Source organism: Salvelinus sp. IW2-2015, linkage group LG28 (assembly GCF_002910315.2).
Source record: "Salvelinus sp. IW2-2015 linkage group LG28, ASM291031v2, whole genome shotgun sequence".
Lineage (NCBI taxonomy): Eukaryota > Metazoa > Chordata > Actinopteri > Salmoniformes > Salmonidae > Salvelinus > Salvelinus sp. IW2-2015.
The window spans coordinates 6,527,870-6,546,995 of record NC_036868.1 but is presented as its reverse complement, the minus strand read 5'-3'; the positions used below and the strand labels follow the sequence as shown (position 1 = coordinate 6,546,995).

The 19,126-nt window shown below is 45.2% G+C and overlaps 1 protein-coding gene across 5 annotated transcripts in view; it reads right to left on the bottom strand.

Annotated features, from left to right (window-relative positions):
* Nucleotides 1–19,126, bottom strand: part of LOC111954568 (unconventional myosin-VI-like) — a 126,620-nt gene that overhangs the window by 82,230 nt on the left and 25,264 nt on the right. For 4 of the 5 annotated variants that reach the window (XM_023974407.1, XM_023974406.1, XM_023974410.3 and 1 more), the window contains exons 2-10: nt 17,438–17,558; nt 10,256–10,325; nt 9,897–9,970; nt 9,028–9,157; nt 6,783–6,888; nt 3,745–3,800; nt 3,554–3,651; nt 2,966–3,130; nt 418–498 (exon numbers count right to left, since the gene is read on the bottom strand). In XM_023974407.1, coding sequence (XP_023830175.1) covers nt 418–498; nt 2,966–3,130; nt 3,554–3,651; nt 3,745–3,800; nt 6,783–6,888; nt 9,028–9,157; nt 9,897–9,970; nt 10,256–10,325; nt 17,438–17,554 — 897 coding nt within the window. In that variant the 5' untranslated portion in view covers nt 17,555–17,558. Of the gene's footprint in view, nt 1–417; nt 499–2,965; nt 3,131–3,553; nt 3,652–3,744; nt 3,801–6,782; nt 6,889–9,027; nt 9,158–9,896; nt 9,971–10,255; nt 10,326–17,437; nt 17,559–17,951; nt 18,047–19,126 lie in introns of those variants that run through there. The other variant, XM_023974408.3, reaches the window with a different exon arrangement.

The window sequence follows — 19,126 nt, the reverse complement described above, 5'->3', positions numbered from 1 at the left end:
CTAAGAGAGAGGGATGAGTGAGGGGTGTTGAAGAGAGGATGGAAGTGAGGGGGTTGAGAGAGAGAAGAGAGAGAGAGAGAGAGAGGAGAGAAGAGAGAGATGAGAGAGAAGAGAGAGAGAGAAGAAGAGAGAGAAGAGAGAGAGAGAGAGAGAGCGAGAGAGAGGAGAGAGAGAGAGAGAAGAGAGAGAGAGAGAGAGAGAGAGAGAGGAGAGAGAGAGAGAGATGGTGAGGGGGTTGAGAGGGGCTTGAGAGGGGGTTGAGAGAGGGGGTTGAGAGAGGGGGTTGAGAGAGGGGGTTGAGAGATTGGGAGAGTGAGGGGGTTGGAGAGAGAGATGGGAGAGATGGAGAGTGAGGGGGTTGAGAGAGAGAGAGATGGAGAGTGAGGGGGTTGAGAGAGATTAAGATATGTACCGTACCTCTGGACTCTTGCGGTTCTGGAGGATCTGTTTGTCCGTGTCCTTGTTTGCAAAGAAGCGAGTGCATCCTCTGTTCAAATACTGCAATATAGACAAGAATCAGTAAACAGCAGCAGATTTCATGGATCAATATACCGCAGTATGACAGTTTTAACAATACCTAAAACATCTATTGAATATCCCATCAACTCTGGTCCAGGATGGTTTAACATGATCGTCAACACATCAGACACCATGCATGACCAGTTGCAATATGGCAAATTTGATGACTTTCGAAAGTCAAAGCAAAGTAATATATCCACATCACTGTCTCTGTGTGGACTCTAACACTGATTTTTTGTTTCTTGAGGATTCACCATTGTTCACAGCAAAGAATTTATATTTGGCACATAATACTTTTCTCCCTCTCTGTAATTGCTTTTGTGCGACTTTTAATGACTTCTCAGTAGCCTGCTCTCTTCCTGCCTGTCACTAGAGATACGGCCTGATGATGAGCGCGACGACAACTTCCCAGGTGGGTAGGAGAGAAAAACAAAACAGAACCCGGTGGCTTATCTTGTTTGTACGAGAGGAGTATTCTCAGCTGAAACGGAACAAAGGTTTTCATTACAGAGATAGGCCTTTGGGAGGATTCTGTATCTCCCTCCCCACCTAATTTTTTGTTTCCAGATCAGCAGGAAAAAAAGTTAAAAATGGATGAGACCATTAGAGGAAGGTAGCTCGGTCAGGTTGAAGTGCCTTGCTTACTGCCCTGAAGAATGGCTTCACTGGACAGATAGAAATAAGAGGTAGTGCACGGCCACACAGTACACACATTTATGAAAATATGAGAGGGGAGATGTAGCCTACCGCTGAAATGATATTCATGTCAGCATTGACGTTTGACTTAGTTAATCCTATCTTTTCACTGCAACTTCCTTCCTGTCTAGTTGCTCAAACCCATTTTCAATTCGGGATCCATTAGATGCAAATCTGTACTGGGTGTGAAAGAGAAGACACTTGATTTATATGGGTGCTGTTGTTAATTCTATATTCTAATCTGCACCTCTAGCAAGATGTGCCTGAGCCCTTGTAAAATGTCTGCCGAGAGCCAGGATCTCCAAAGGTCAATAGTAATGTCCAAGTGGAATTGGATATCAGCAGAAAAGTCACTGCCATTAACCATGCATCAATCAATTTGTCTATCTCCATTACAGTGGACGATATTGCTGTCAAGAACTGGAGTCAAAGCACCTCATCTTCCTGAGGCTGAGCGGGACCAGACACTGAAAGGGACTGAGGCTAAGCGGGACCAGACACTGAAAGGGACTGAGGCTAAGCGGGACCAGACACTGAAAGGGACTGGGCTAAGCGGGAACCAAGACACTGAAAGGGACTGAGGCCTAAGCAGGACGCAGACACCTGAAAGGGACTGAGGCTGAGCGGACCAGACACTGAAAGGGACTGAGGCTAAGCGGGACCAGACACTTGAAAGGGACTGAGGCTAACGGACCAGACACTGAAAAGGGACGAGGCTGAGCGGACCCAGAACCTGAAAGAGACCGAGGCTGAGCGGGACCAGAAACTGAAACCGAGACGAGGCCATGAAAGGCGAGGACCAGAAACTGAAAGAGACCGAGGCTGAGCAGGACCAGAAACTGAAAGAGACCGAGGCTGAGCAGGACTGGAAACTGAAAGAGACCGAGGCTGAGCGGGACTAGAAACTGAAAGGGACCAGCCACTGAAAGGGACTGAGGCTGAGCGGGACCAGACACTGAAAGAGACCGGCTGAGCGGACCAGAAACTGAAAGGGACTGAGGCTGAGCGGGACCAGAAACTGAAAGGGACTGAGGCTGAGCGGGACCAGAAACTGAAAAGAGACCGAGGCTGAGCGGGACCCGAAACTGAAAGAGACCGAGGCTGAGCGAGACCCGAAACTGAGAGAGACCGAGGCTGAGCGGGACCAGAAACTGAAAGGGAACAGAGGCTGAGCGGGACCATAGACTGAAAGGGACCATAGGCTGAAAGGGACCGAGGCTGAGCGGGACCAGACAGGGAAGTTTAAAAGAGGGACTCAATAGTGGACACAGCAGGAGGAGAGTTTTTACAACTTAGCTAAAAACCTGCCAGCTAACTATAACAGAATGGGCTTGCCTTAAAATACAATGAGATGGATAGTTTTATTTGTGAAGTTGATGCCAAGAAAATAGGCTGTCTAAACGATGGCTGAGTGTGCCATCTAGTGGTCTCCGAGCCACATTAACAATTCATGCAAATGTCTATCATGACTTGACATTTTTATAGCAGCATTTTATCTTAAGCTGAAACACCAAAAAGTGTGAGCCTCCTTAATAATTAATGATGCACTGCGATAATCAGAGGAACTTCTCTGCCCCGCGTTGCACTGAGTGACTGCATAGGACAGCGCAGTGTCCTTAGAATGACGAGACAAGTTTATACCTTTTTTGACAGACGAACCAAGCCGAGCAATACAGCGCCAGCCTGGTTACGTATCCACTCTGGAGGGACAAGACACAGGGAACAAGGCTGGCCCGTAAGCCCCACTCACCCTGAAGGCGTCTGGTGATTCCAGGTGGAACTTGGTCCTGATATCCTCGGAGGCTCCAGCACACAGCCGGTAGAAGATGTGGTAGTTCCTCTCCTCCTGGCTCTGCTGGCAGATCCTGGATTTCTCCAGCAGGTAGTGGGACACGAAGCCTCCCACCACAGTATTCTAAGTGACACAACAACACATGTTCAATTAGCATCAGAACTGGGTTCAAATATTACTTGAAATAATTTTCAATATTTAAAGATGCAGTCTGGGCTCTTAAGCAATCATAAATTTGTAAAATATCTTATACAATTTTTCCCCAATTTTTTTTAAGGACATGAAATGGATGACATATTACTCAAAAGTACTGGCTGAAATTACACAAAAGCTCTAGAGTCTAGAGCATCACTTTAAGCTGGGCTTTATTAAGCTTGCCTGGTACAATGGAACCAACACAAGTCTCAAAACTAATCTCCACCCATCTGGCACTCGAGGCAAGCCAAAGCAGACAAAGTATTTTAAAGAATTGTCAAATCACTATTTCGGTGTTGTTGTCTGATGATTTCATTGATAGTGAATTATTGTACAGTGGTGCTGCTGCACCTTTTCGTTGAAGTGGATCTCTACAAACTTCCCAAAGCGACTACTGTTGTTATTCCTGACAGTTTTAGCGTTTCCAAAAGCTTCTAGCAGGGGATTGGCTGTGGGATTGATGAAGAAGAAAAGCAATTAAAACACAAATCCATACTGTGTGGTATTCGGTCATGCTGTTGGGAAGTGAAATTAATATTTACCTTCAACTATTCTCTCATCAATATCTTGACCAGTTCCATAGGATGTTGTCAAGTATCTAAAGCGCAGAAAGAAATCATCAGAGTTAAAAGGGAAGTTCAAAGTTTTACATATGGCCTCTGTTGTTGTAGTTGACCCCACAAACAATTTTTATTTTATATTTTGTTTTGTTAGAGGTAGACACATTTTGCTGAGTCATCAAAATGTGTCTACCAATTTTCTCTGTAATGAAACAAAATACACATATATATACACAGTTGAAGTCAGAAGTCTACATACACTTAGGTTTGAGTCATTAAAACTAGTTTTTCAACCACTTGTTCTTGTTAACAAACTGTAGTTTTGGCAAGTCGGTTAAGACATCTCCTTTGTGCATGACACAAGTCATTTTTCCTACAATTGTTTACAGACAGATTATTTCACTGTATTTCAATTCCAATGGGTCAGAAGTTTACAAACTAAGTTGACTGTGCCTTTAAACTTGGAAAATTCCAGAAAATGATGTCATGGCTTACTAATTGACATCATTTGGGTCAATTGGAGGTGTACCTGTGGATGCATTTCAAGGCCTACCTTCAAACTAAGTGCCTCTTTGCTTGACATCATGGTGAAATCAAAAGAAATCAGCCAAGACCTCAGAAAGAGTTGTAGACCAGTAAAACGAGTCCTATATCGACATAACCTGAAAGGCCGCTCAGCAAGGAAGAAGCTACTGCTCCAAAACCGCCATAAAAAACTACTACGGTTTGCAACTGCACATGGGGACAAAGATCGTACTTTTTGGAGAAATGTCCTCTGGTCTGATGAAACAAAAATATAACTGTTTGGCCATAATGACCATCGTTATGTTTGGAGGAAAAAGGGGGAGGCTTGCAAGCCGAAGAACACCATCCCAACCGTGAATCACGGGGGTGGCAGCATCATGTTGTGGAGGTGCTTTGCTGCAGGAGGGACTGGTGCACTTCACAAAATAGATGGCATCATGAGGCAGGAAAATGATGTGGATATATTGAAGCAACATCTCAAGACATCAGTCAAGAAGTTAAAGCTTGGTCGCAAATGGGTCTTCCAAATGGACAATGACCCCAATAATAATTCCAAAGCTGTGGCCATCACAAAGCCCTGACCTCAATCCTATAGAAAATTTGTGGGCAGAACTGAAAAAGCGTGTGCGAGTAAGGAGGCCTACAAACCTGACTCAATTACACCAGCTCTGTCAGGAGGAATGGGCCAAAAATGCACCCAACTTATTGTGGGAAGCTTGTGGAAGGCTACCTGAAATGTTTGACCCAAGTTAAACCATTTAAAGGCAATGCTGCCAAATACTAATTGAGTGTATGTAAACTTCTGATCCACTGGGAATGTGATGAAAGAAATAAAAGCTGAAATAAATCACTATTATTCTGACATTTCACTTTCTTAAAATAAAGTGGTGATCCTAACTGACCATATAGAGTGAAAATAAGTCTACAGGTAAACATTTGTGAGCTTCCCCTTTAAATGTGACTACTCTCAGAATATACACTGCTCAAAGAAATTAAGGGAACACTAAAATAACACATGCTAGATCTGAATGAATGAAATCTTCTTATTAAATATTTTTTTCTTTACATAGTTGAATGTGCTGACAACAAAATCACACAAAAATTATCAATGGAAATCAAATTTATCAACCCATGGAGGTCTGGATTTGGAGTCACACTCAAAATTAAAGTGGAAAACCACACTACAGGCTGATCCAACTTTGATGTAATGTCCTTAAAACAAGTCAAAATGAGTCTCAGTAGTGTGTGAGGCCTCCACGTGCCTGTATGACCTCCCTACAACGCCTGGGCATGCTCCTGATGAGGTGGCGGATGGTCCCGCCAACTCCTGGACAGTCTGTGGTGCAACGTGGCGTTGGTGGATGGAGCGAGACATGATGTCCCAGATGTGCTCAATTGGATTCAGGTCTGGGGAACGGGCGGGCCAGTCCATAGCATCAATGCCTTCCTCTTGCAGGAACTGCTGACACACTCCAGCCACATGAGGTCTAGCATTGTCTTGGTCTCACAAGGGGTCTGAGGATCTCATCTCGGTACCTAATGGCAGTCAGGCTACCTCTGGCGAGCACATGGAGGGCTGTGCGGCCCCCCAAAGAAATGCCACCCCACACCATGACTGACCCACCGCCAAACCGGTCATGCTGTAGGATGTTGCAGGCAGCAGAACGTTCTCCACGGCGTCTCCAGACTCTGTCACTGTTTCTGACCGTTTGAGCAGACACATGCACATTTGTGGCCTGCTGGAGGTCATTTTGCAGGGCTCTGGCAGTGCTCCTCCTGCTCCTCCTTGCACAAAGGCGGAGGTAGCGGTCCTGCTGCTGGGTTGTTGCCCTCCTACGGCCTCCTCCACGTCTCCTGATGTACTGGCCTGTCTCCTGGTAGCGACTCCATGCTCTGGACACTACGCAGACAGACACAGCAAACCTTCTTGCCACAGCTCGCATTGATGTGCCATCCTGGATGAGCTGCACTACCTGAGCCACTTGTGTGGGTTGTAGACTCAGTCTCATGCTTCCACTAGAGTGAAAGCACCACCAGCATTCAAAAGTGACCAAAACATCAGCCAGGAAGCATAGGAACTGAGAAGTGGTCTGTGGTCACCACCTGCAGAACCACTCCTTTATTGGGGGTGTCTTGCTAATTGCCTGTAATTTCCACCTTTTGTCTATTCCATTTGCACAACAGCATGTGAAATTTATTGTCAATCAGTGCTGCTTCCTAAGTGGCCAGTTTGATTTCACAGAAGTGTGATTGACTTGGAGTTACATTGTGTTGTTTAAGTGTTCCCTTTATTTTTTTGAGCAGTGTACTTACTTTACATGAACCATTAGAAACAGCCTGCCAGATCAGACTGGGTCTGTGTCCTAATCCTTATATAGTGTACTACTTTTGACTAGCTCTGGTAAAAAATAAAATAATGCACTACATAATGATTAGGGTGCCATTTGGGACACATCCTGTGTGTTGACGATTCACAGGGAATGTCATGACTTTACCGGAGGACAAACTTGGTGTTTTCAGTCTTCCCGGCACCAGACTCCCCGGACACGATGATGGACTGGCTTATCTTCAGCACCCTCATGTCCCTGTAGGCCTTGTCAGCTGACAAACAGACACAGACATCCAGACAGTTGTTTACAGTTTGTTAACCCTCTCCTTTTCCTCAGTGATACAAAATGTATCTCAATGGGATCCTAAATTAAGCCTATGGTTGCATTAGACATGCAAACTGTACAATGAATGCTCCTTGTACTTCTAAATCACATGCTAGATGACAGTATTCATTGTTTACCCTTTACCTCAGTGACATAAAACTTCTCTGAATGAGATCCTCAAGATGATGTTTGCATTAGCAAAGTCACACTGCACAATGAATGCTCACTGTTAATAGGCAGGGTTGGGTAGGTTACTTTCTAAATGTAATCCGTTACAGTTACTAGTTACCTGTCCAAAATTATAATCAGTAACTTCACTTTTGGATTACCCAAACTCAGTAACGTAATCTGATTACATTTCGTTACTTTTAGATTTCTTTCCCCTTAAGAGGCATTAGAAGAAGACAAAAATGTATATGCTACCAATTGAAAGATATCTATTGCAGGATAAATCAATGTTAAAGTTTACATATCTGGCCATATATGGATGATGCATGTTACTTTATGGTTTGGTTATGTAGGCTTCTTCTAACCCATTGCTTTCTACTACATATAATAATACAATAAAATTATATCTTTACATTAAAAACCAAAGTCTATCAGAATTCCAGTCATTTCAATAAAGGACTTGGAAATTTGGAGGTATAGATTATCCAAATTGTTTTTACCTGGGCATGACCCCAAAACTAAGGACTTATTAGCCAGCCCTACTCTGTTGTTTATGATTTTGTTGTCATGGAGGACTGATCGGGCTCATTGATTCGAGTTGAAAAATAAATGCTGCGCTCATGGAATGGCATGCTTTGAGCACTACTGAAAAGTGCTATTGACGTGAAAAATGAATGCCATATGCTGCATTTGCTATAGGCCTATTGTTTCAATAACAAAATGTTTCAATAACAAAACGGTTTGTTATTCAATGTTTCAATAACAAAACGGCTGCCCCGCCTCTGTTTTGGGAAAAAGCTGAGGGATGGGCCTCGAAAAATGTAACCGCTCAGATTAATAGAGAGAGATATGGATGCAAAGACTGACCATCCATGATATCAAAATGATTGTTTTAACCATGTTATGAGGCTATACAGTGTTTGTTTACATTTACTTTGTTTACAAACGTTGGGGTAAAACAAGCTTGTATTTTGGGTTCTCATGGAGTGTGACAGTTGAACTAAGATCATCAGGCATTTATAAATTATATTCTTCAACAATCAATCGATGTATATATCATTTATAAGTCCAAAAATGGATGTAGCATCTACAGATTGCTCCATTAAGTATATCAAAAGAGTGCGAGTTTGAGCATGTGTCCATCAGGCCTATGGATGTATTGTATATCAGCATGAATTAGACTCAGTAATAGAAGCCAGACTTAAAACAATCACTGTCCCAGACCTGCTGTTTTCAACTCTTAATGATCGGCTATGAAAAGCCAACTGACATTTATTCCTGATTATTATTTGACCTTGTTGGTCATTTATGAACATTTTGAACATCTTGGCCATGTTCTGTTATAATCTCCACCCGGCACAGCCAGAAGAGGACTGGCCACCCCTCATAGCCTGGTTGCTCTCTAGGTTTCTTCCTAGGTTTTGGCCTTTCTAGGGAGTTTTTCTTAGCCACTGTGCTTCTACAACCTCCTTTCTGAATGTAAAAGTAATCGTCGAAGTAATCTACTTTTTCAAAAGCATTTGTAATCTGATTACAATATTTTTGCTGGTAACATAACGGATTACAGTTAGTTTTTTTGTAATCCCTTACATGTAACGGCTCAGATTACATGTAATCCGTTACTCCCCAACCCTGTTAATAGGTAGCTAAATCACACTGGTAAGCAAAGACTGAGAATACTGTGAAAATGACTATAGACTGCCCTCTGGTGGACAGATGTGAAAGCGTAACACATTGTCAGCCCAAAAGTGGCAGGGACTTTGTGTGGCAGGGACTTTGTGTGTAAGTCCCAAATGGCACCCTATTCCCTACATAGCACACTACTTTTGACCTATATAGTGCCCATAGAGCTCCGATCAAAAGTAATGCACTATACGGGAATAGGGTGCCATTTGGAATCTTCCTTCCCAGTTCTCACCGATAGCGTAGACGTGGGGCGGAAGGGTGCCCAGGGACCTCCCATGGTACTGTTTAATGGTCTCTGGAGCATAGAGCTTTGGGATGTCATAGTAGGGGTTCACTGCTATCAGGATATTAGCTACAAACGTCTGGGAGAAAAACAAAGAGAAGTCAGAAATACTCTAGTACACATATAGGAATCTGTTTTTAGCAAGACGCTGTACTAGCGTACACTTGTGTTGATATGACACCCAGTTTTTTCTCAGTGACCTAAGAAAACACTTGAGTCCCATCACTGCTAAAAGGAATTGTCACTTCATAGGACAAAGCAGGCAGTTTCTCACTGCAACCACTAGATGCCACCTGTTGGAAAACAAGTGTCCCACCGGTCTCCTCGCCACACCTGCTGGCCTTCACGTCCCCCTGCCTCCCCCGTCACATCAGAGGACCTAATTAAGTTCAGTGGGGAACAGGATAGCACTCCCTGGCTCTGTTCTGCTCCCTGGCTGATTATAGAGGTCACCTGAGCCTGGGGTGGACACAGGGGCCAGCAGGGAGAGTGACGACAAGAGCTAGCTGTGTGTGTGCCACTGTAACTGGCCTCCCTCCCAGCAAACACCTGGCAGGCAGCCCTGAGTGACAATGACAAGCCCATCACACCTGTCACACTGGGAAGCAGGGAGGGAGGGGACCCACCACAACACATACAGTACAGTAGGCACAGAGAGACTGAAGTGACAGGGCTTTAGCATGATAATGAGTGGGTGTTCTATTGAACTCACCTGTGCTGGTTCAACCTGTGGCCTGTTCACCATGGCGCACCGCTGATTAAACCAGATTGATGAGGCAGACAGCAGGATATAGCTATGTCTGTTATAAAGTACTTACATAAATTCTGTCTTTACTATACCGCACACGGACGTTGTTCAAGAGAGTGGCTTCATTCAAGTACATTAAAGAACCTGAAAAACAACAGATCTGAAGTAAATTAAGCCAGACTAATCACAACTGTCAAAAGCAGAGAATGGATAAAAATGAAAAACACATAAGAACATAATGGCACAAAATGACATTCCTCAATCCTCAGGGGAATCATTTGCATTGGGCAACAGTTTCAGGGTTGTAATTGAGTTCATAACTTCATATAGTGCTGTAAAAACACTTAGGTGTCAGTTAGGGTAGCTTTATGAGATGGTGAGAAACAAAAACCTTGTGGAGACTGAAGACTTTTGGTAAAACAAACTCACAGTTGTCTTCCACATGTTTGTTGACATCATCCTCAGCCGGAAACACTTGGTTGATCTGGGCCGTAAAGCTCTGAAAAAACAAGATGGAGGTGACAGATGATCAACTAGTCTTTTGTACTATTAGCATGCCACTATGCTGACACTAGGCTGTTCTCTTTGTTGACGAGTGGGCAACTACATCAAGTTCACATGGCTTAGAACACTAAACAATACCCAAAGGAGAGAGAAAGGAGAACATTTTAATAATTAAGTATATTTGGATTCCAATCAATGTGCTTGCTTTTAATGATATAAATCAGGAGTCTTTTCAAGTCTGTCAATGTGTTATTTTTGCACTCCCAATGAGCTACTAAAAATACTGACTGTTCAGATGCCATTGCTTCAATCAAACAGAGCCAACAGCAGGATGAGGGCCTGGCGTACACAGCAGTAAGTGACAAATCAGGGGACAATTCATTATTTGGAGAGAGGCAGAAACAGGATCTGGGAGCTAGCTAGAGAGGTGCGGTGTTGGCTGGCTGCAAGGTCTTCCAGCCCATGGTCGTTAGTCAGAACCTCCACTGCAGAGTACAGCCACCGTGCCATATTCACTAGAGTTATCAGCACACATGCATGGCCCAGGAAAAACAATACAGCTAGACAAGTGCTGTGAGGCTGGAGCTAGTCTGGCATTAGTAGGGTGTGTGTGTTTGTTACTCATAGCACGCATGTTTAGGGTAAACACATCTGGTGAACACTGGGTTATTTCAGAATCCTAAAAGCATCTCAAAGCACATTGCGATTTCAAGTTAGCGTGACTCAGTGTGTGATAGAACACCAAAGGGTTAGTCTGGCTGATGAGATTTACTAGTCCCTCCCTCTCTCTCCACCCCTCCCTTCTCCCTCTCTACCACCCCTAGCTCCCTCCCTCTCTACCCACCCACCCCTCCTCCCTCCCCACCCTAGCTCCCTCCCTCTCTACCCACCCACCCCTAGCTCCCTCCCTCCCTCTCTACCACCCACCCCTCTTCCTCCCACCCTTAGCTCCCTCCCCTCTACCCACCCTAGCTCCCTCCCTCTCTACCCACCCCTAGCTCCCTCCCTCTCTACCCACCCCTAGCTGCCTCCCTCTCTACCCACCCCTAGCTGCCTCCCTCTCTACCCACCCCTAGCTGCTCCCTCTCTACCACCCCTAGCTGCCTCCCTCTCTACACCCCACCCCTCCCTCCCTCCCTCTCTACCCACCCACCCCTCCCTCTCTCTCCCTCCCTACCCACCCACCCACCCCTCACTCCCTCCCTACCACCCACCCACCCCTCCTCCACCCACCCCACCCACCCACCCACCCCTCCCTCTCTCCCTCCCTCCTACCCACCCACCCCTCACTCCCTCCCTCCCTCCCTACCCCTCCCTCCCTCCCTCTCTACCACCCACCCCTCCCTCCCATCCACCCACCCACCCCTCACTCCCTACCCACCCCTCCCTCCCTCTCTACCCACCCACCCCTCCCTCCCTCCCTCCCTCCCCCCCTCCCTACCCATCCACCCACCCCTCACTCACTCCCTCCCTCCCTCCCTACCTACCTACCCACCCCTCACTCCCTCCCCTCCTCCCTCTCCACTCTCCATTAAGTCCCAGGGAGCTTGAAAGAAAACACGGTCACATGCTTCTGATTTGTCACAAAAACAAACTGTGTTAAAAGTCCAAACTAAGGGGGGCAGCTAAATCCAAGCTACAAAGAAATGCATAGTCTATCCCAATGTTTTCAAAGTTAGCTAATCCAATGTAAAGGGATTTTTATTAAAGCATTTACGGGATACACATCCATGTTCATAGAATTATGAACAAACATACAGTAAGTTCTCTTCTGCACTACTAGGCTACTACTAGGCCAAAGTTAGTGAAAGCTCGCTGGCTGCTCCATTCTCCTTCTGCATGGATACATTCTCCTGACCAGCCCCTATAACACAACACCAGCTAAAAGCCTTCTGCCATTTTACCTTACCACTCCACAAGTGATTCAGACATTACACTAGGGAAAAATTAACATGTTTAACAAATATTTGAGAAGTTTGTGTGGGGAACACAAATGGGTTGACATAAGACACAGTGGATACATCCCAAAAGGCACCCTACTCCCTACATAGGGCAGTGGTCAAAAGTAGTGCACTAACCGCTGGTCAAAAGTAATGCACTATGTAGGGAATAGGGTGCCATATGGGATGCAGTCAGCCAGAACCTGCTCCCTCCTGTGGGCCTTGGGGCACTGTTGGTCTCAGCTCCCTCCTGTGGGTATTGGGGCATTGTTGGCCCCAGCTACCTCCTGTGGGCCTTGGGGCACTGTTGGCCCCAGCTCCCTCCTGTGGGCCAGCTCCCTCCTGTGGGCCAGCTCCCTCCTGTGGGCCATGGGGCCCTGTCGTTTGCTCTTAGCTCCCTCCTGTGGGCCATGGGGCCCTGTCGTTTGCTCTCAGCTCCCTCCTCCTGTGGGCCATGGGGCCCTGTCATTTGCTCTCAGCTCCCTCCTGTAGGCCATGGGGCCCTGTCGTTTGCTCTCAGCTCCCTCCTCCTGTGGGCCATGGGGCACTGTCGTTTGCTCTCAGCTTCCTCCTGTGGGCCATGGAGCCCGGTCAGCCTCAGCTCCCTCCTGTGGGCCATAGTGCCCGGTTGGCCTCTGCTGGGCCAGCAATTTAGTCCGTGTCTCAAATGGCAGTCTAGTCCATCACCCTATTCCATATGTAGGGCACTACTTTGAAAGTATTGCACTATATAGCGAATAGGTTGCTATTTGGGATGCGGCCTTAGTCTCTCCAAATAAAGAGGCACAGCAAGAGGGATTTAAAATCTTCAAGGTTGAAGAAGCCAAGGTGACATACAGTCAGTTCATTCTTTCCTGCAATGGGCCCAGACTGGCAGGATTTTATAGCACTGAGCCACGTGAGGTGACTGAAGTTTAGAGGAGCGGGAGAGGGAGAGAAGGAAGGGGAGGAGGATGACGCAATGCCCCCTGAATTTAAACACGTCCCTACCCCCTCGGACTCTTGCTCTTTCACCGACACCAAGGCAGAGTGAAACAGTCCAGAAACTGTCAGCGTCCCAAATGGCACCCTATTCCCTTTATAGTGCAATATTTTCAACCAGGACTCACAGGGCTCCGGGTCTAAAGTAGTGTACTGTATAGGGAATAGGGTGCCATTGGGGACGCAGACCCAGTCAGGAACACATTACCTAATGCTGTGGGCCACAGAGTCCGCCATTGTGGCTAAAGCTGTGAGTGTGACGTGGTGTCATGCACTGAGCAACGCCTCTCTCCTGAAGTCCCCCTACAAGGGTCTGCCAGGCTGCGTACGCCGCTGCTGCTCTGAGCGGGTCGGGTGACAAGGGAGCTCACCGTACACTGGCACAAACTGGCTGCCACCGGACAGAACACACATTGTGCCCCTCAGACTTCGTGTTAAGGCCCAGAACTGGCCATAACGGCCGGAGAATGGACACATCCGTTACGCGCACACAGCTTCCTTCATAATAAAGGATTTGAGTCCCATGCTTTATGGTCCGGATGTAAACACACTAAGTGAACAGATTGTTTGAGGAGGACGTTCAGCTGATGACAGAGCCACACAAGGAAGCATGAGTTACCATAGAAACTGGGTTTGGCTAACATCAAAAACTTTGCACAGAGTGTAACACATGATCTAGCCTAGTGAAAAAGTGAATTAGCAGTGACTGGTGGCTTCTATGGGAAAGCCTACTTGATCTCAGACACTGGTGCTTCATTTTGTACCAGTGTCGGAAGTTACCCTGTCGGGTATCACGTATAGGGCGCCCTCTTTCGGATATCACGTATAGGGCGCCCTCTTTCGGATATCACGTATAGGGCGCCCTCTTTCGGATATCACGTATAGGGCGCCCTCTTTCGGATATCACGTATAGGGCGCCCTCTTTCGGATATCACGTATAGGGAGCCCTCTTTCGGATATCACGTATAGGGCGCCCTCTTTCGGATATCACGTATAGGGCGCCCTCTTTCGGATATCACGTATAGGGCGCCCTCTTTCGGATATCACGTATAGGAGGCCCTCTTTCGGATATCACGTATAGGGCGCTCGCTGTAGCTTTTCTAGAATGAGAGCTACTTCAAACAAATTAAACACGTCGCAAGCTACAATTTTATTCCTAGCTTTCAAATAGGCACATTCTTCTCTCCCCCTGGGTCCTTATTGTACAAGAGAAAGTAGTCTGTCAATATACTTGGTAAAAGAATGCTTATAAACAACTCTAAGGGGGACCTATAAAATGTGATCCCCCCCAAAATTATATGTTTAATATTTTCCTAAATGATGTTCTGTTTCATTTTCCTGGTTTTAGATTTGTTTTAGTTTTTCCACTCTTAATTGTTCACAAAGAAAAAACTAATTAGATGTTCTGAGTCCATGTTAATGCTTAAATCATATCAGAATACAATTATTTTTAGGTCTTGAAGAAAACTAACACATTTAGATATTTTTGTGTAATTCACTTGAATTGTGCATCTGGCCCTTTAATTGCGCACCTAGTGAGTAAGGAATGTGCCGGTCTAGCGATGGTTCTGTACTGTTGCTGCTCATTTCATGGAGAAGTTTGCAAATAACAAATAATAGAAACAAATGATATACAGTGCATTCGGAAAGTTTTCAGACCGCTTGACTTTTTCCACATTTTGTTACGTTACAGCCTTATTCTAAAATGGATTAAATTCATGGGGGAAATCAATCTACACACAATACCCTATAATGACAAAGCAAAAACAAGTTTTTAGAAAATTTTGTAAATGTATAATAAATAAAACACATAAAAGTCACATTTACATAAGTATTCAGACCCTTTACTCAGTACTTTGTTGAAGCGCCTTTGGCAGCGATTACAGCCTCAAGTATTCTTAGGTATGACGCTACAAGCTTGGCACACCTGTATTTGGGGAGTTTCTCCCGTTCTTCTCTGCATATCCTCTTAAACTCTATCAGATTGGATGGGGAGCTTTGCTGCACAGATATTTTCAGATCTCTCCAGAGATGTTCGATCGGGTTCAAGTTCGGGCTCTGGCTGGGCCACTCAGACATTCAATGACTTGTCCCGAAGCCACTCCTGCGTTGTCTTGACTGTATGCTTAGGGTCGTTGTCCAGTTGGAAGGTTAACCTTCACCCCAGTCTGAGGTACGGAGCGCTCTGGAGCAGGTTTTCATCAAGGATCTCTCTATGCTCCGTTTATCTTTGCCTCGATCCTGACTATTGTCCCTGTCGCTGAGAAGTGGCTTCTGTCTGGCCACTCTACCATAAAGGCCTGATTGGTGGAGTGCTGCAGAAATGGTTGTCCTTCTGGAAGATTCTCCCCATCTCAACAGAGGAACTCTACAGCTCTGTCATAGTGACCATTGGGTACTTGGTCACCTCCATGACCAAGGCCCTTCTCCCCCGACCACCAGCTCTTGGTTGTTCCAAACTTCTTCCATTTATGAATGGAGGCCACTGTGATCTTGGGGACCTTCAATGCTGCAGACATGTTTTGGTACCCTTCCCCAGATCTGTGTCTCGACACAATCCTGTGTCGGAGCTCTACGGACAATTCCCTCGACCTCATGGCTTGGTTTTTGCTCTGACACGCACTGTCAACTGTGGGACCTTATATAGACAGGCGTGTGCCTTTCCAAATCATGTCGAATCAATTGAATTTACCACAGGTGGACTCCAATCAAGTTGTAGAAACATCTCAAGGATGATCAATGGAAACAGGATGCACCTGAGCTTAATTACGAGTCTCTGAAATTCTGAAACTACAGTTCAAAAGTTTGGGCTCAGTTAGAAAGGTCCTTGTTTTGAAAGAAAAGCACATTTTTTTTGTCCATTAAAAGAACATAGAATTGATCAAATACAGTTGTTAATGTTGTAAATGACTATTGTAGCTGGAAACGGCAGATTTTTTTAATGGAATATCTACATCGGCGTACAGAGGCCCATTATCAGCAACCATCACTCCTGTGTTCCAATGGCACATTGTTAGCTAATCCAAGTTTATCATTTTAAAAAGGCTAATTGATCATTAGAAAACCCTTTTGCAATTATGTTAACAAAGTTGAAAACTGTTGTTCTGTATAAAGAAGCAATAAAACTGGCCTTCTTTAGACTAGTTGAGTATCTGGAGCATCAGCATTTGTGGGTTCGATTACAGGCTCAAAATGGCCAGAAACAAAGACCTTCCTTCTGAAACTCGTTAGTCTATTCTTGTTCTGAGAAATGAAGGCTATTCCATGCGAGAAATTGCCAAGAAACTGAAGATCTTGTACAATGCTGTGTACTACTCCCTTCACAGAACAGCACAAACTGGCACTAACCAGAATAGAAAGAGTGGGAGGCCCCTGTGCACAATTGAGCAAGAAGACAAGTACATTAGTGTGTCTAGTTTGAGAAACAGACGCCTCAAGTCCTCAACTGGCAGCTTCATTAAATAGTATCCGCAAAACACCAGTCTCAACTTCAACAGTGAAGAGGCGACTCTGGGATGCTGGCATTCTCGGCAGAGTTCCTCTGTCCAGTGTCTGTGTTGTTTTGCCCATCTTAATCTTTTCTTTTTATTGGCCAGTCTGAGATATGGCTTTTTCTTTGCAACTCTGCCTAGAAGGCCAGTATCGGGGTCGCCTCTTCACTGTTGAGACTGGTGTTTTGCGGGTACTATTTAATGAAGCTGCCAGTTGAGAACTTGTGAGCATCTGTTTCTCAAACTAGACACTCTAATGTACTTGTCCTCTTGCTCAGTTGTGCACCGGGGCCTCCCACTCCTCTTTCTATTGTGGTTAGAGCCAGTCTGAATCTAGTTGGTGATCCCTGATCTGCAGTGTACCATCTGCAAGGTACCATCTGTAGCCCTCAAACACAACTCTGGTCCTCGAAAACCAGTTCCACTGCTTTTTTTCATTGTTCCCCCTCTAATCAGGGACTGATTTAGATTGGAATTAATTATTAGGTAGAACAGAAAACCATCAGGTTCCGGACTTCGTAGGGTAAGAGTTGAGCACCCTTGATCTATAGGGTACCATCTAAAAACTGCCTCTTGCAGTTTTTAAAGTAGATGTATCACTGGCGGCCTCCACACCATTACGTCAATTCTCTGGGTGGAAAATATTACAGTGATCATGGACGTCTGTTTTTGAACATGCGTGTGTGATCACCCACCTTGTTCCCCTGTTTCAGCGGCTCGATGGTCAAGCTGTCTGCTCCTATGTCCACTATGGTCCCCAGCTGGAACCCATCTCCTGGGTGGGGCGCCCACACCGGCTTCCCATCCTCCATGACACTACAAGACAAGAGGACAGACACAGAGGGCCATTAGAGGCTGGTTCCTTTCCTAAAGCCATCAAACAGTTATCACATTTAATTCACACAACAACAAAAAATCCTTTATCCCCAAAGGGCAATTAGCCTACAAAGTTATTACAAAATGTACAGGCTAGCACTACACATATGAAGACAATAGATCAAGCAGAACTGTGTATGGAATGGTTAATACTCACTCCCAGTATGCTTTAAAATTGAATAGCCTATATTTCTAAATCCTATTTTCAGGGTGTTTGATTAATTTCACTGGCACTAGACGTATACCCAAATGGCACCCTATTCCCTTTATAGTGAACTACTTTTGCCCAGGGTATTTGGGGTGCACACTAATTGTAGAGTATTTGTAGCCTACCCTAAGCAGATGAGCAGCACACCAGCAGATTCAGGTTAAACACATTCTCCTGGGCCTTGCTGTGGCCAAGTCTCCAATAATCATGTTGTTGAGTCCAACCACCAGCTGATCCTGTTACTGTGGTGAGATTACAATACAGTAGAATGAGCAGCCTAACAACCCCTCAGGGAAATCTGCAGACACCCCAGGCTGTTGTGTTGTGATACATAAAAAACACATAGCCTAAAGGTATATCAGACAGGCCACAAACTACTTCAATGTGTAGGCCTAAGTCTGGGCCAAAACAACTCTGACGTAAGACCCCATAGAGCAGCGTTTCCCAAACTCGGTCCTGGGGACCCCAAGGGAAGCATGTTTAGTTGTTTTGCCCTAGCACGAAACAATATTTTGTTCTTGCTTGATACCGTAAGAAAGCCCTAGTCAGCTGTACCTGCACCAAAACTCTGCTAATTGTCCATCTTATAGCTTGTTCTCCATCTTCTTTTTAAATAGTGAGCCAACATGATTTCAGCACTTTTATTTCCCTGACTGATCAAAACTAGCTTTCTCATGCTCTCTTGTTTCTCTGCAGCAGACATATAGTGAGCAATATGTTAGGAACATTAAATCGTAATATAAATCGCAATACATATCAGCAACTAAGTATCGGGATAATATCGTATCTTAAGGAGCCTGGCAATTCTCAGCCGTAACATTAGCGGCACACTGGAGCCGGATGCCCACATTTAAGTTTCTCCAATTCAGAGTTTGTTCCAGATAGGGGTCTGTTGACCGAGAACTGAGACACATATCTGTAGAGTTTGTGACACCATCGATCACCAAATTCTTTTAGAAAGATTGGAAACCCAAATTGGTCTACACAGACAAGTTCTGGCCTGGGTTAGATCTTATCTGTCGGAAAGATATCAGTTTGTCTTTGTGGATGGTTTGTCCTCTGACAAATCAACTGTAAGTTTCAGTGTTCCTCAAGGCTTTGTTTTAGGACCACTATTGTTTTCACTATATATTTTACCTCTTGGGGATGTCATTCGAAAACATAATATTAACTTTCACTGCTATGCGGACGATACACAGCTGTACATTTCGATGAAACATGGTGAAGCCCCAAAATTGCCCTCCCTGGAAGACTGTGTTTTAGACATAAGGAAGTAGATAGTGGCAAATGTTTTACTTTT